Raw genomic sequence first — 17695 nt, 5'->3', positions numbered from 1 at the left:
TCTTTTTATTTTGTAGTGTTTTTTGGATAGCGGATTTGGACCGATCAATTCAATCCGGCGATCCAACACATGATTGATGAGTGGATGTAACTCTCTTTCCCATTTGTAAATTTAAGGGGAAATAGCTTATTCGCTCATGGTTAGATTATACACTTTATTTTCTTGAGCAAATGAGGATTTATTTTAGGGAAATTTATCAATATTCAACTAAAAATTGAACTATTTAATGTTTTACTATTATTTATTGATTTAGTTTTTTAAAAAATCAAATTAACACATGATCATGAGTTAAGCACAGTTGAAGAATGGTAAATTGTTAAGTACTTGATCAATTAGTTATATTTTGTTAAATTTCCCCATTATTGTATATGAAGTTTTCGGACAAACATATTGATAAAGTATACAATAAGACCAGAAAGAAAGCCCTATGTGATCATTTACAGGGGAATATATATATATATTCACCCTTTTCTTTTGGCATAAGATCACTTACATGTGGTCTTTATTATAATAAGATAAATTTCAAAATAAATCAACATAACAAGAAAACCAAGATCTTAACAACTTGATGTCATTGAAACAACTATGCACTATGCTTGAGAATAAAAGATAAGATTGCAAGAAAGAAAAAGAAGAGTGCCGGAGATTACCTTAACCGGGCTTATTACACCCTACATCGAGTCACCACCATCCGATGGCGCGGGATCAATAGTCTAACTTCAATCTCGAACCGAAAAAACAAATTTCGGCTAAGCCACACCAATGGAATATGAGCCCCTTGGATCACAAACTCAACCCTAGATAAATTCTCTTAGCAACCTAGTTTGAGAGATGAATTCTCTTTTATAAAACCCTAAAACCCTTAGTCATAAATCTATATTTGAGAGAGATGACAGAAGAACTCTATAACCTAAACCCTTAGGTTCTTTCACAATATGAGAGAGAAATCAAACATGAGATAGATAAACTTTCTTAAGAGAGAGAGATAGAAAGATAAGGTGTAGAGATTTTTTGGTACAGACAATCTATTTTTATAGGCTTTGAATAATATTAGAGTTTCTTAGGGTTTTTCTTGGCTTGCATTTTCTTGTGAGATTGAACATAGATCGTTGATCAAGGGTGACTTGTGGTGTGAGAGATCTGAGCCATCCATTCCATAAATGGGACATCAATAGATATTAACTAAATTAAATTTAATCAAAATATTGCGCATACCATAAAATAGCACAAGTCTACACAATCTTTCCACAAAATCTTTCAAAGATATATCAAGTCAATATTTAGTTAGTATCTTTCAATCATATGGCTTGTCATATCACCAAAAAAAAGGAAAGAGAATAAGGGTAGGGCATGCCACCCAAAGGAGGCACTCATGGGCCCCACATTCTAAAAATATGGCAGGCCCATGTACACAATGAGCCCCCATGATATTTTTATATATTTAAAATTAATAAAAATATTTTAAAATATTATTTGAATATTTAAACAATTGTAAAATCAATATCTTTAATTTTATAAATCCAAAAATTATAAATAAAATATCCAGGGATTCATAAAAATTCAAATAATAATATTAAAATAATTTTCATCATAAAACAAACACAATTAAATTAATTTGATGGGAAAATGATCCATATGATTTAGGAATCAACAATCATGGGGCACTCCACCTTCAACTGTAGACTACAGACCACACTTGCTTTGTCAAACTGACTCAGTGTTTCCCATGACCCACAGTCCAAGCTGGAGCTCATTAGCGGGTTACCAAAGTCCGGCCGATGAGCCAAGGAATTGCAATCTCTGTTTGTGGATTTTAGGTCGTCTTCTAGAGACAAGTCAAGGTCACCAAGACCTTATGCGACCATAGTTTTATGACGCATATGAGTATCTCTCGTACATGCATACGTTTCACTCTAAAAGGTGAATTTCTGGCTTTTTCGAATGATCTATCAAGATGCATGCCGTGTGATAGTACATGGATGAGGTTTTGGCTTCTATCTCTGTAGGCCACCATCACACACAAGGGTCACACAGTCCTTCAGCTCACTCATCCGGGCATATTCTCTGACCTCATCAAGGGTTAACCCATTAGAACCCTTATCGATTTGTTCTTTATGCCCAGGTAACATGGGTTTTTTCCAACCGACTGACCTAGATCGTCAAGCACGGTCCGGTATCTGCAAACATCTTTTGCTTAGTATGGTCCACGAGGGACCACACTCCCACTGAGTTCATGTTCCACTATATCATTTCATTTTACAAGCACTCATAAGGTCTTTAAAGACTACATAAACCCAACAAGACCTATTGATCTGCATGGGTCCAAAAGAGATACAATTAAGGATGAAGTTTCTATAGGGCCTCAGCTTTATGGATACAAAGTAAAGCAGCACCCCAAATGCTCATTTGGAAAGCACCTTCGGCAACATAAATCTTCATGATGGATCTAAATCAACTTTTAATATAGATAATAATTTTTGAAGCTTAAGAAACAGTACAGATTTTACAGATTTATTTTAAATCAAAATAGACGGTCTAGATAATTTGTTACAATATATATTATTTTTAGAGTTTGAAATCCTAATTTGTTTACAACCATAATATTCAAGTCGAGATTATCGGTGTAAAGGTTTTCCAATGCTTAACTTGCAATTTTCGATGAGTTATGAAGTAAAGATTTATTTTTTTTGATAAAGCTATCAAACCATTTTCCTACCATTAATCGTAATTAAATCAAGCAGTTGAGACTGTACCATTAAATGCATTTAATTTTTTTAAAAAAATATCTTCAGACTTTATGTAGAAAAATGACACATCCCAATATCTAACTTCATAATTCATCGACTCAGGCCATATGTGAACTTCATGCAAAAAAATGTGAGGATCTCAGGCCATACGTGAACTTCATACAAAAAAATGTGACGATCTCATGGTGTCCAATCCGAGATAAACTTACTCCATCAGATATAATTGAAATTTCAAACATAATATATAATATGTATTCGGTATTGACAAAACTGAGAATTGATCCAATGTATAGGTACTAACCCAAATCAATAAGAGAATTGGGCACGTCGATGATCTAGATCGACCAAACCACCAAATTCTTGCTTATTTTATTATTTTTATTTTTAATTTTTTAATTTAAATAATATGTTTTTAAAATGGAATAGTACACTATAGAATCAGTCAAATGTAACTCAAATCAGCAACATATCTGTGTTGGATAATGATCCAAAAAATATGAAAAATAAATAAAATAAAATAAAAGCTTATGAAAAAGAATACAAAAAAAAGAGTACTTTTTAGGAAAGAATGGGCTGCCCAACATTCCAACATCGGGGTGGAGGTTTAGAGATGATCAAATAAAATAATAGATGAACTTAAAGAAAAAGAAAAAAAAAAAAGTAAGACAGTTTTAGGGGAAACCGGGCTGGGACCTATAGGAACTTATTTCGCCCCATTCAAATTAGCCATCCAAATAAGGAATCACAACACTAATTTTAGAGACCGACAACCTTATTGCAACGTTAAAATAATGGATTGTATGCTATGAGACTATTTATTTTTTATAGAAGGAGATCACAATCGGCCTTAATCATGAAGTATAATATTTAATAGATTGACATGTCTTGCATCATTAGAAATTTTTTTTGATTTTTTTTTTTAAATAAATAAATAAATAAATAAACTTTATGAAATTTTGTTTTTCCTTTAAAAAAAGAAAAGAAACAATTGTAAAGAGCATGTACGATAATCTTTCAAATTCCAAACCCGTTTGAGTAAAGCTCGGGCCCATCAAATTTGCAGAGCGAACGCATAGGAACAACGACGAAGGGATAGAGTGCTGTTCATGGCTTCTCCCTCTCTCTCTCTAAAGTTTTCTCGCTCTACCCCCTCTCCATTGTTTTCTCTCTCTAATTCCTCATTTTCTCTCCTCCCTCTACATCTTGGACGATGTCTCTCTCCAACACAATCTCTTGCCAACTCTACTTTCTCTCTCTTCGGTTCCCCGAGTGTTCATAACCCTAGACGACGAGCTTCATGGAGTCAATCATGGAGGAGCTTGAAGAGGTTCAGGTGTGAAGCCGCACAGGCGGGGTTTTTCACCAAATTAGGGCGTCTTTTGAAAGAGAAAGCAAAGAGCGATGTTGAGAAGCTTTTCTCTGGTTTTTCGAAAACCAGAGACAATCTGGCAGTTATTGATGAGCTTCTCTTGTACTGGAACTTGGCCGACACTGATCGCGTCTTGGACGAACTTGAAGAGGTATCTACTCTGCGATTCTTTTTTCACTTTTTTTTTTTTTTTAATTCCTCTGAAACCTCTTCTTTAATTCTCATCACTGCTCCTACTGTTGTTGAATTAGAGTTTAGAAACTAACCAGTTATTAAGATTTGTTTATGAATTTTGGTGGATTATCAAACTCGTGCGACGTCACAGAATTATTAAAATAATATTGTTATTTGAAATTATTTAGTATACCCCAATACAAAAAGAAACGATAATTTCATGTGCATTTATTGGATTTTATTTATTTATTTATTTTTTTAACATTATTTTTATTTTTTTGATTGTCATCCATACTAAACTATACTTGAATTTCCATGAAATTTAATGTGTGTTATTTGCCACCTATGCTATTTGCTTATTTGTATTGTTTTTTTTTGTGCTGTGATTTTTATGACTCTGCTCTTTCCTGATTTCATCTGTGGCTTAAGTGAATAAGACATTTTTGTTGAATTGTCATAAACTGTCATTTCTGCATATAATATATCAGATTGAGATGAACTGGCATTCTGTGTAGTACGACCATAGTTATCATGACCAGACTGAACCACTTGGTCTAACCGTTTGGGCTGCTAAGCTAGGCCTAGTTTGGTTGAAAACAAGATCAATATTTGATTGGTATTGTCTAGCCGAACCATGATTTGATTGGGCTAAATAAAGTCGAGAACTTTTTTCTAATATATATCATTTTTTTAAGAAAAATTATACAATAAGACCAATTACCTTTGGTACAAGGTAGTCACAATTAATTTGATCATTGGATGCGAAATTGGATGCTGCATTTATTTCATTGACTAAGTTCAAACTTCAAAAATTTTTTTTTTTAACTTTGTGACACACCCAAAGTAATTGTGACCTCTTTGTATCAAAGGTAAATAGTTTCATTGTAGACAATCCCCATTTTTAAATTATCATATATATATATATATATATATAGGATTATGTTAGGGTGCTTACGCTATGGAGTAATTTATTATTGTACTCAACAAAATTTGGACACATATATATCCTTGTTTTGTATATGGAGGCTTTTTTTAGTAAGGGTATTTTTGGTCATTAGGATGAGTGTGACGTCATCCACATGGGTGTGACATCATCCACATGGAGCATTAAATGCCACTAGTATGCTCCATGTGGGTTATTGTCACGACCTTGCCCCCATCCCTTTACCGTATGCGACGGAGGGTGACCGAGTGTAGGTTCGTGATCTCAAGGTAGCGTATGTCACTCAGGTTGGAGTGGACTCAACACCTCTATTCGGTAATCAAAACAAACCATGGAAAATAACGAAAATCAATAATTCTAAGTACAGATAAATATTTAAAATTTGGGGAAAGTTCATACATCATAAAACTACACTACATGAAATTTCTTCAAAAAATGTTACACCTGAGTCTGGGGCATCAAGCCCCAATAATACATTTATCCAAAATAAACAAAATTCAGGGCTAAACTTTTCAATTACATACAAGATCTAGGTTTCTTCTCAAGTAAAAAGGACTTCAGCTTCCAACTGCAGAACACGAGCTCTTGGCCCTCGACCTGGCGTTATCAATCTACAAGAGGGGAGATGCAGGGGAATGTGCTAAAAAGCCCAGTAAGTAAATCTAGGTGCTATGCATCGTTAATGAGTCTATTCATACATCATAAGCAATTCTTCCAATTATAAGAAGTTATAAAACAACAGTCATGTAAATCAGAAATAAGATTAATGTATTACTTACAAGCATCATATTCAAATGTCAGTTATCATTCAATCGTTACAATCATCAGCATTCACATTCACTATTCAAACATTAACCACAAACTCCTTAGTTTCCCCTACTCCCGAAGTAGACGCCCTATTCATTAGGCTAAGTCAATCCCATTGCTTAGGACTTTTACCCTACCTCAAGAGGGAGGGCAATGACAAGTGAGTAAATCCACTTCGTAATGCCCTCATACTCACGCACACGGTCCCCAGCGCGCATTGTGGTTTTCGATAGGTACTTACCTTACAAGGCATCACTCACTAGTCTCATCATATAAACTTCGGGGGGGTGCAACCCTCCCATTTCATTTTCACCTAACCCCATCCTATCATTCAGCAAGTTAGGGAACATTGTCGGCATCACTTTTTTCAGTGTAATAGTATCCACTACCAATGAGTGTCCCATCATGTAGCGTGCGGTATCAGTATAACAGTATCCACTACCGATGAGTGCCCCATAGCGTAGTGGCTAGTATCACAGTACTATAACTGAACAGTACCCACTACCAATAGGTGTCCCATTGCGTAGTGGTCATTATCACAGCATCATATCATGCTCAAGCATTAAATTCGTTCATGCTAAATCAGTGCCTTATGATGGATAATTCAAATTTTCATCATGCAAAGTTTGAGTCTTACTCAGAACTATCCAACAGTCACATAACATTATGACACCTAGTATGAAGCATCCATGATATGAGAGCTATCCCATTGCAATTACGCTTAGCAGTCAGCATTAGCATTACGGCACTTGTCATGTAACATTCGTCATGGAACTATCACAGTAGCAAGGCATTTATAAATTTTCATATAACTCATAGTTACATAGCACCATCCACGTAACACTATGGCATTTAGAATTCATTACATGAAAATTATCGCATAGCACTCACGCTTATCGCTTATCAAAGATAACACTGCACCACATGAGTTGCTTAGTGAGTAATCCAGTAAAAGGTAACACAATACGAGCGTAGGACTACAATTTCGGTGGTGTGTACCGGTGACGTACCCTTCTTCTTGGAGGCGTAACTCCTAATCTAGGGAGAATTTTAAAATGATTTAAACATGCAACTATAAGCTCACACATAGATCTTTAAAACGGCGGCAGTTTGAAGGTGTTTGGACATCGTTTAACAGGTCAAAAGCTCGGCACAAGGTGAGTGACAGTTGCTGGAATTTCCTGCAACCATGAACAGTGATATACCCTCACATTTCGGGGCATAACTCTTAATCGATGGGAAATTTCAAAAGAAGTTCAACATGCAACTTTAAGTTCATTCATATATCTTTCAAATGGTGGTGGTTTGAAGACGTTTGGACATCGTTTGATAGATCAAAAGCTTGGCGCAAAAAAGGTGACAGTTGCTGGAAATCCCAGCAACAATGGACAGTGACATACCTCACTTCTTGGGGCATATCTCGTAACTCATACGAAATTTTAACATGGTGTAAAAAGCAAAATAGAAATAGACAAGCATATCTTCCATTCGAAACTTGTTTGGCCCCATTTGGACACCATCTGACCATTGGAAAATATGAATCAAGAACAGTCACAGTTCTGGAAATTCTCATTCTCAAATTTAACATGCTTCAAAGAACACTTAATGTTTCACAAACCAATACAAATCTTTATACAAACCTTGTTCATATTAAACTAGTCTTACAAGTAATATTGACACAAGCACAGCGTTAACTTCTCTTCTCGCGCGACATTACCCCTTTCTGGCCTTCACGCACGGCGTTAGCCCTCAAATTCACGGGCGGCGATACCTCTTACACACGTGGCAATAACTCTTTACACGTGCAATGTTACTCTTTTTCACGCGTGGCGTTACTCCTTTTCACGAGTGGCGTTACTCTTATTCGCGCACGGCGATACTCCTCTCGTGCGAGGCGATACCTCTTTATACGCGTGGCGTTATTTCTCAGATTCACGCGCAGTGATACTCCTTACGCGCGTGGCGATACCTCTTTACACGCGCGGTGTTGCTCTTCCTCCTCTCTCTCTACACTCACGGTGCTAGGCCTCTTCTACACACATGACGCTAGGCCTTTTCTACACATACGGCGTTAGGCCTCTTCTATATACTATTGCCGTGCGCATCTCATGACTGGGAAAATTTGTGGTCCTTATAGGTATGTCACAACCTTTGTGGATGACGTCACACCCCTCCTAATGATCAAAATACCCTTCGCATCTCATGACTGGGAAAATTTGTGGTCCTTATAGGTATGTCACACCCCTTGTGGATGACGTCACACCCCTCCTAATGATCAAAATACCCTTGCTGAAAAAATGCTCCATGTACAAAACAAGGGTACAAAGGTGTCCAAATTTTGTTGAGTACAATGATAAATTATTCCATAGGATGAGCACCCTAACATGATCCTATACATATGGAAGAGACTACAAAGCGCTTATGGGTGAAAATGAACAGTATTTTTGCCCATAGGCTCGGAGCCGTCGGATTGTTTCAGACGGCGTGGATTAAAGACCGTCATAGACATAGCATGTCCGTGATGAGATTTTTTTCACACAAAATTGATGCAAAAAATATACTGACTCTAGCCTATGACATTGTACTTAGCTCACTCCCAACAATCTGATTATGATTGAATGGATGTGGGGCCATAGGCATATGCAAATTATATGTGTATGGTGGCACATCGAATGGTGTCCCTAGAGAGAAAGTCATGAATAACTTTAGGCAAAGGCACACAAATTATTATCATTGTTGACCTCCATAGTGTTGCTATAAAAGAACTCAGGTGACACATATAATTAACATAAACATTTATGGGCAAGCTTTCTTACATGTATGTGGAGCCATCCAGTGATTGGAAATTGATAGGAAGGCTGGGAGTGAGCTGAGAAAACTGTCATAGGCTGGCACCAGCTGAGTTTGTCAGGCCACAATTGTTGCATGACATTATTTTTGCCTTACTGTCATCCATCTGATCAAAAGATCGGTTGGTTGTGGGTCTCTAGAGTCTAGACACATGTAAGTCATATGTGAATGGAGACACATGGTAAGCTTTTCCCAACATTTCATACCATCGTGTTGCATACAATATTGTTTTAGATTTATTAGTGTTTTATGTGTTCAAGTTATGGGCTCTCTCTCTCTCTCTCTCTCTCTCTCTCTCTCTCTCTCTCTGGGTGCATGTTGAGTATGTGAACTAGTGCGTATGATGTTTTACTTCGTAGTTTTGCATGTTACTTATCTTGTTGGATAAAACCATTGTGTGCTTGCACAGTGATGTAATTTTACATTTGTGTAGGCTTTACTGGTCTCTGATTTTGGCCCAAAGATCTCAATTAAAATTGTGGAAAGCTTGCGAGAGGAAATATTAGCAGGCAAGCTCAAATCTGGAGATGAGATAAAGGTATAATGGTGGGTCTTTCCCTGATGTCATATTTTCTGGAATTGTACTAGTGATGGTTTGAACTTGAATACCATCGTATATTTGCAAATTCTATAAATTTGACAATGGATGCAATATCCATTCACCATCTTGGGAAATGGGTTTTCTTCAGTCTGCTTTGAAGAGATATGTTCTTGAATTGTTGACAAGCAAAGCCAACAAGTCAGACCTTCAGCTAGGATTCAGGTTTTTTTCCATGGTCTGCAATGTCTTCATTTTTTTTTTTTTTGGACTCTGGACTGATTCCTTCTCATATGCATTTTCTACCGTCTAAATTTGCTTTGTTGAATTTGCAGACGACCAGCTGTAATCATGGTTGTGGGTGTAAATGGAGGGGGTAAAACAACATCTCTCGGTAATACATGAAAAGTCCAGTATTTTCCTTTTTTTGTTGAGCAGTATAAAGTTCTTTTGGCTATAAACTATGGATTCTTGTAGGACTTGAGGATTGTGATTTTTAATATATTCAAATGGAGATTTCTGATGTATTCATCAAAATGTCAAGTGAATTGAATGTGTGCTCTATGATCAGTTACCTACTTGTTTTCCTTGCAGGAAAGCTTGCCCATAGATTAAAGAATGAAGGTATAAAGGTAACATTCTCCCAAACAATAAAATGCTTTAAAATCATTGTTCCTCAGAAACTTCTAAGCTGGTGAACTGTGCTTATCTAATACTTATTCGATATCCTTTGAGACTGAATAAAAGGCACTTGTAAAAGTTCAAAAAAAAAAGAAAAGCAAGCTTAAATGGAAGGAACAACATGAATCAAGCAGTACAATTCGAGTATTTAATATTTCACTACTTGATATCGGGTGTTTTACGGCCCTATATCATGGTAAGTTTAAGCTGTTTTCTCTGATATTGACAGGTCCTAATGGCAGCAGGTGATACATTTCGGGCTGCTGCTAGTGATCAATTGGAGGTATGGGCAGAGAGGACAGGATCAGAGATAGTTGTAGGTGAAGGAGAGAAAGTTAAAGCAGCATCAGGTATTCCACTGAAAACCATGATGAAGTTCAAATTCTAGATTGGCTAATTTGAGTAATCTGATACTACTTGTAGTGTCAGTTTACTAGAACCGGTGCTTTCATGAATTCTTATGGATGTGTTTTGGATAGTTTTATCCCAGGCTGTTAAACGTGGAAAACAAGAAGGTTTTGATGTGGTTCTATGTGATACATCTGGGCGTAAGTGCATGGAACCATTTGACCTATCTTATGGTATAGTTTATTAATATTTGTTTGTCAATGGCATTTTCATGATCTCTTTCTCTTATTTTCTTATAGGTTTGCACACTAACTACAGTCTAATGGAAGAGTTGAGCGCATGCAAGAGAGCTATTAGCAAACTCATTCCTGGTGCACCTAATGTATGAACATATGCATCTTTTCTTTTCTTTGTGAACTTATGCATGCTGGGATTTATGTGTGAACTTTTCTTGCAATTTTTTAGCAGTTTCTATTTAATCGCATGTGCGTACCTTTGTCATGCCCATGCTCTCTATCACTCTTTTATGTTTACATTATGAATTACTAGACTAGGTTAGAAGAGAAGTATATTGTATGAGAATCCTTCTCATATGAAAACCATGTGAAGGCTGAACTCCATCATCTATCAAGTGTTTAAAGTTTGATTTCCCTGTTTAAGCTGCAATCAAGGTTGAAGGGAATGGAGATCGAATTTCTAATGTTTTTCCATGTAAGAGCCTTCTCATATAGTACTTTCCCAACCTAAAAAACTCACAATAGGAGATTGATAATGAACACCCCTCCTCCCTCAGCCCCACGTGTAGTGATTGATTGGAGTATCAATAGATCACAAGAATATCTTTTATTAGAGTTTCATTTGATGTATATCTCTGGTGTTCTTCAAAATGCTGATGTATTTCATGTGGCCACTGGTGCCTGCCCTTATAATATATTGGAAAAAGTATAGATAAGGGTGGGGCTCTAGACAATTCAACTATTAGATACTGGAAATTGAAAAGAGAAATTGAATAGAATATTCAAATAAAGTAAGTCAATTCAATGTGTCAATTCTATATTAGATTCTTATTTTATTTTTATTTATTTTATTAGATTTTTTTATTTGAATTCAAAATATTCATTTTATTTATATTTCTTAACATTTTGAATATCAATTCCATTAAGAATAAAACATATTTCTTGTGTCTGTGATAGTGGATCCAGCCAACCAATTGTTTGAGTGAAGTAAAGGATCGAACCAAACTTGTGGACCGGAGGAAATAGATCTATTTATCTACGATCAAATTATATCGGTAGAACACGCCATTGTCAATATGAATGTTGTGAAATCATCAAATTCAACATCTTTTTGGTTTTTTACATTTGATCCAAAATCTTCCTGATATTTAGTATCTGGTCTAAGATCTTCTTGATCCCACCATTTGTTCTCTTCCTGGTCTCGAGTCCCTAATTCCAACTATTCTTTTATTAGATAATATTCCAAGATCCCTTTTTTTTTATTCATGTTTTTAGTTTCACTAAACTTTTATTTCCATTAAAAAGAAGCAATCTTATGGGTATGGTCCAAGGTTTATTCTTCTATGCGTCATTAAGGTGCGCCTCAAAAATTCACTAGAAGAGGTTGTTTCGATACCCAAAAATCTTCAAATCGATCATCTCGACCTCAAGATGTATGGATATGAAAAAATGGATTTCAAGTTATGGAAATAGTGCATCTTGTAATGCATTTTCTGCACCGGTACATTTCAAGAGTCTCAAGCGTCTATAAATCTGCTTGATCCACACTATTTTTGGAGCATTAAATCTTATAATTAGAGATGAAAATAAATTTTGAGGCTATCACAAAGATTTCCAATACTAAAACATCTTTCGACACAATTTGAATGTGTGCCCTACTTTGGTTGTTTGGGGTCTCAGCCTTATACAAACCACCCATAATATATTTGGCCTAGTTAAGGTTATATTTGCTCCTATCGTTTGTGAGATCAAGAAAATTAGCACTATCATTGTCTTAACAGAAATTTTTTCTATCCTCTTTGGGTGACAACCAGAAGGCCTTTTAATTCATAATTTCATATGAAATAACCCATTAAAATTGCTCAAATATTTGATATTGAGCATGGTTTCCCACTACGTAAGCACCTGCAAGTAGGATTATCAATAGCATAGAGTACAGCAGTGATGCTTAAGTGTGCCTAGACAACTACTTTTTAAAAAAAAATGACAAAAAATTGTTATATATCAGAAGAGTACTCAAACAATTTTCAGCAAAGGCATTTTTTAAATCCCTTCTCAGCAATATTAAACATGTGCTTATTTTGAGTTTGTGAAGTATATGGTCTGCATATATTCTCAAGGATTAGGATGGATGTTCCTTCCAAGGTTCTATCTGGTCTAGCTCACTAAGAGATGAGCATATTAATTTTATGCCTGTCTAGATTTGTATACAAGTGCTGCACAAGATGGGTTTATATGCGAAAGCCATTTGGTGCTGTCGTATTTCACTGATAATGACAATGCTCTGTTGTTCTTATGTGCACAAAGGGAACATATTGGTCGGAACAGGATTTATGTAGGTGACCCCAAATAGTTGGGATAAGTTCGGATGATGATGATGAAAGGCAACATACTAGCGATTCCTCCAATTAGTCAAAAAGGTGTTTCGCCTTCATCACAGATAACCCTGCCTTGGGCATCAGCTTATTTGCACATGCATGCAGGCCATATTTTTAACATTTTGAGAGTTTATTAAGGGAGCCAGAAAATTTCATTCCTAGTGATTGGTGGTCATTATTTATGGTTTGGAAAGGACCTGTAACTCTTCTTGGTTTCCAGCATTGCCTCTTCAAATAAGATCTTTGCATTTCTCAAATAGATTCTGGGACAACCTAAGGTCTTATAAGCAACACCCCTTCAAGTAGAATTTGGATATAATTGTCAGCTAGACTTATTTGCATGTTAGAAGAGAATTGATCAAAATAAAAAATGAGAATTGCAAAATGAGTTACTATACGTTTTCTAAAAAGAAAAAGAAACAGAGAAAAATTCCCTTACATTTGGCAAATATGCGTGGAATTGGAATGGAGGTTGATTCCGAGTTTTCCTTCTGAAACATGCATGGACAGAAAAGTTCCATGGTTATAAATCTTCTGTGACTTTTATCAGATTCTTACTTTCAATGATCAAGACTGAATGCATATCCATATATCTGAAGTGAGAAGAGAAATGGTTTCCATGTTTCCTGTTGCAGGAAGTCTTACTAGTACTGGATGGAACAACTGGTTTGAATATGCTCCCTCAGGCAAGGGAATTCAATGAGGTACCATACCTCCTATATGTGTTCTTGGTTCCCCTTGGAAAATAATTGCTCCATGTCTTCCCTTAATGCTCGTTTGAGTTGGAGAGAGACTCATTTTGCAGATCAAGAACTTTCCATTCATATTGTGTTGAAATGAACTGAAAGTTGCGTAGATTTGATGCCATGTTGATATGAACTGTTGGTTACAGGTGGTGGGGATCACCGGTTTGATCCTTACTAAACTTGATGGCTCGGCTCGAGGGGGCTGTGTGGTATGCTTTCCTGGACCTCTTAAGACTTCTCTAAATGAAATAGATGGTATTTTTGAACCATTTGATTGATGAATGTGACCTGAGTCTTTGTTCTTGCAGGCGAGTGTTGTTGATGAACTCGGAATTCCAGTTAAATTCGTTGGTGTTGGTGAGGGAGTTGAAGACCTGCAACCATTTGATGCTGAGGCGTTTGTGAATGCAATTTTCTCTTGAGTAATCAATCATGGTGGTATCGAGTAGGCCATTAAAATTGAATCAGCTGGATTGCTTTGGTTTCACCAAAATGGAAATCAAGCAAGAGTGGTTTCGTACTTGAATTGGTAAGGGTGGAGAATAGGTCAAGGTCACCGGAAGCTTGTTGAGATAGCCAACTGGACAGTTTGTTTGCAGTCATTTTTGTTCTTTTATTTATACTAGATGTAACCCCACAATTGTATCTGACTCTATGTAAAATTAAGCTTATTTGATTGTTATGTAAAATTAAGCTCTTTTGTGTACAAATATTGTTTTGTTCTAAATTAATATTAGGGTGCTTAAGAAGTCTGGGAAGGGGGTGTAACCAGCAACCACTCTTTTTAATTCAGTTCCCAGTTGAGTTTCAATGACATGCTCTGGATTTCTCTATTTCAAGGCTTAAACTCATCAATGTAAAGGAGAAAAGATGGATTTAGTTTCTTCATGGAATGAGAAGACATCCTATTTTTCCAATCATTTGTTTGTTTTAGGCAAAACCCAAGCATAGTTTTTCAAGTTCCTCGAGATAAATGTCTAGAATAAAATGGGGAAACCTTTCCATTACATTTCTATATAGCATGTAAGAGAAGAAAATCTCCCGAGCATTGCAATTAGATCACACTTCTATTAGTGTTTAGTAAAGGTGCGGCTTTAGCACTTCTATTGCCGAGAACTTGCAAATCGATCCTCACCTCAACGATCATGGATCAAATAGGAAATGGATGTAAGCCCTAAAAATGGTTCATCTTGCGATGCTAGTTTTGCCCTTTCCATTTCTAGTATTTCATATCGAACATATTTATATTATCTTTGGAACTGCAAATTCCAAGTTGGGCAGAAATAGATTTTTTGACAATTACATTTCTAGTATTTCATATTGAACGTATTTATATTATCTTTGGAACTGCAAATTCCAAGTTGGGCAGAATTAGATTTTCCAACAATTAAGAGGTTTTCGGTTGCATGAAATGCATTTTCCAAAGAAATTTTGAGGTCCGCATCAAATTACATTACATTTCCATAAATTAGAATTGAATGTTTGTCAAGAATATCTTACATGTACTTTTTCTAAGAGAATATTATCCAACAAAACCAAAATCTTTGTGGCCAAGCACCTTGTATGAGTTCTCACTGCTTATATGCCTCCAAATATATGAAGTCTCATTCAAAAAATATAGAACATTTACATGATATACATCCATGAATAGGAATTGGTATAAGATATATGTGAGAGACACAATAGGAGTTCCTCATTACCCAAAAAAAGAAACAGGACTGGGGAAGGTGGGAATGCCATAGACATATCAAGCACCCCATAGATAGAGGGAATAAAAAGACCAGACAGAGAGGGAGATCCACAAGTCCATGATATGTCCAGATAACTAAGAAAAAATGAACCAAGCAACACAGATACCAAAGGAAGAGAACCTAAAGATGACCTAAACAAGTGTGAGAAAAGGAAGAAAAACCCAAGAAGGAACCCAAATTGAAGGAGACAAGGAAAAGGAGGAGGAACCTTACCAGGAAAGCAAATAAAAGAGAAACCCAACAAAGAACCCAGATAGAAGAGATTAACTGAGAACCCAGATGAGAGAGAACCAACAAGAAATCAAATAAAAACACATCAAATACAAACCTAATAAGAAACCCAAATAACAGAGACAAACAAACAGAACACCCAAATAAGAGAGACCAAAGGAAGAGAAACCCAAATGAAGGAGAGACCCCATACAACCAAATCATTAGTAGGGGTGGCAATCGGATTGGGCCCAATTTTTTGGACCCGGTCGGTAGGGTTCGGATCCAAAACCATAGAGCCGAGTTAGGACAGGGTCAGGTCCGAATCCAAGTTTTGGGTGGGATCCCGGTCCAAAACCCTAGACCGGAGTTGGGTCCAGGGTCCAAAAAATCACCACCCAGAGAGGAGCACTAACTAACTGGGGAGAAGACCCAAAGCACAAAAGAGAGGAAGGAAATGTATATACAAGTGAGGTAAACAGTCTACTCAAGGTTGGTGTGCCTGGCTCTAATGGCATCAGGTGTCTGCCCAAGGACCTTGGAAACCCTAAACACCACCATCTCAAATAACACAAACAGAGCCCCCTCATACAAGCTCCCCATCATCAACACCTCTTCATCTCCCCCAAATTTATCATCCTCATCATCTGCCATAGTTCGCGCCGGCACCACCACCACTCTATCGGCAAGCCCCGCGGCCTGCCCCTCGGGCTGCGCCGTGATCACCATCACTCGCGCCCCTGCCTCCCTTGCCACCGTGCAGATCGCGTTCACAGTTGAGAAGCCGCCCGGCCCAGCACTCGCGATCAAGAGGTCCCCCTCGCCTACGCACGGGCACGTGACGTCGCCGACGCAGTGGGACTGCATGCCGAGGTGGGCGAGGCGCATCGCAAAGGCCCGCATCATGAGGCCCTCGCGTCCCACACCATGAACCACGACTCGCGCCCCGCGGGTGGCATGGGCCGAAAGCTCCGCCACAAGCGCATCGAGGGGGGTTGGGTGGTGGAGGTTAGGGGTTGAACTCTCTTGGAAGACGGATTGGATGCGGTTGCAGATGTGTTGGGCTACCTTGGCCATGCCTCTCTCCTCCATTCCCAGTGGCTGATCACACTCTTCTCTCTCTCTTTCTCTCTTCTGGAGGTTGCCTTATCTCTAGAATTGATTAGGCAGGATTGTGGTTGGAACTGGCCAAGTGTTCTTTCAGAACAAGACAATAGACGAGGTTGGATTATCTTGGATTTTAGGGTTTAGGGATTTTACAGCAATTATCTCATCTTTGTTCCGAGAAGGTCACAATCACTCATTACATGTGAAAATTGCATGGTTTGGGCTAGTCATAAAACCTTTTTTTTTTTGGTGACACTTTTATACTTTTACAATAATCTAATTTAAAATCTGTGAAATTGCATGGTTTGGGCTAGTCATAAAACCTTTTTTTTTTTGTGACACTTTTATACTTTTACAATAATCTAATTTAAAATCTAAGAGATCAGACTTATTATAATTTCCTTATACCAAAAAAATACATTCTCTTTGTATAATAAAAGATAAATGATCAAATTAGCCATGAGGAATTAACGATCTAACACTTTTCCTGTACCTCCTCATGTAATTTCAAAATACCCATAAAATAATACATGGACATACTTCCAAATGGGTAAATTTGTTAAATAGTATTTTGATAAAATTTCTCCAGTGGATGGCGTTACCATGAGTTCCTGCCTCATATTGTACATGTATGCCCAATCTAAGTCTACCTTAAATATGGATTTTGGATCCAAATTTTTATGAGCTTCATAATTTACGTGATTGTGATCTTGAATATATTTAAATATATATATATATATATATATATATATATATATATATATATATATATATATATATATATATATATATATATATATATTAAAATTT

The 17695-nt window shown here is 36.8% G+C and overlaps 2 protein-coding genes across 3 annotated transcripts; one reads left to right on the top strand and one right to left on the bottom strand.

The window, feature by feature from the left end:
- The first annotated feature begins 3746 nt into the window (after positions 1-3746).
- On the top strand, positions 3747-14527 carry CPFTSY (signal recognition particle receptor protein, chloroplast (FTSY)). 2 transcript variants are annotated; one of them, XM_006857791.4, is made up of 11 exons: positions 3747-4267; positions 9324-9428; positions 9580-9653; positions 9764-9822; positions 10023-10060; positions 10339-10459; positions 10589-10657; positions 10757-10839; positions 13707-13775; positions 13964-14026; positions 14126-14527. In XM_006857791.4, exons 1-11 carry the CDS (start codon positions 3854-3856, stop codon positions 14237-14239), a joined length of 1209 nt encoding a protein of 402 aa, XP_006857853.1. In that variant the 5' UTR covers positions 3747-3853; the 3' UTR covers positions 14240-14527. The 2 variants fall into 2 exon arrangements, with proteins under 2 accessions (XP_006857853.1, XP_088704527.1); XM_088848401.1 differs by lacking the exon at positions 10589-10657.
- A 1696-nt stretch (positions 14528-16223) lies between these two features.
- Positions 16224-16958, bottom strand: LOC18447699 (Sugar isomerase (SIS) family protein). Its single transcript, XM_011630041.3, has one exon. The coding sequence runs from the start codon at positions 16868-16870 to the stop codon at positions 16262-16264; it is 609 nt and encodes a 202-aa protein (XP_011628343.1). The 5' UTR covers positions 16871-16958; the 3' UTR covers positions 16224-16261.
- Between the last annotated feature and the right edge of the window lie 737 nt (positions 16959-17695).

Source organism: Amborella trichopoda, chromosome 9 (assembly GCF_054954075.1).
Source record: "Amborella trichopoda isolate Santa Cruz 75 chromosome 9, AtrichopodaSantaCruz75HAP2 v2.0, whole genome shotgun sequence".
Taxonomy (NCBI): Eukaryota; Viridiplantae; Streptophyta; class Magnoliopsida; order Amborellales; family Amborellaceae; genus Amborella; species Amborella trichopoda.
The sequence above is the reverse complement of the archived record's forward strand: the minus strand, read 5'-3'. Positions and strand labels throughout refer to the sequence as shown.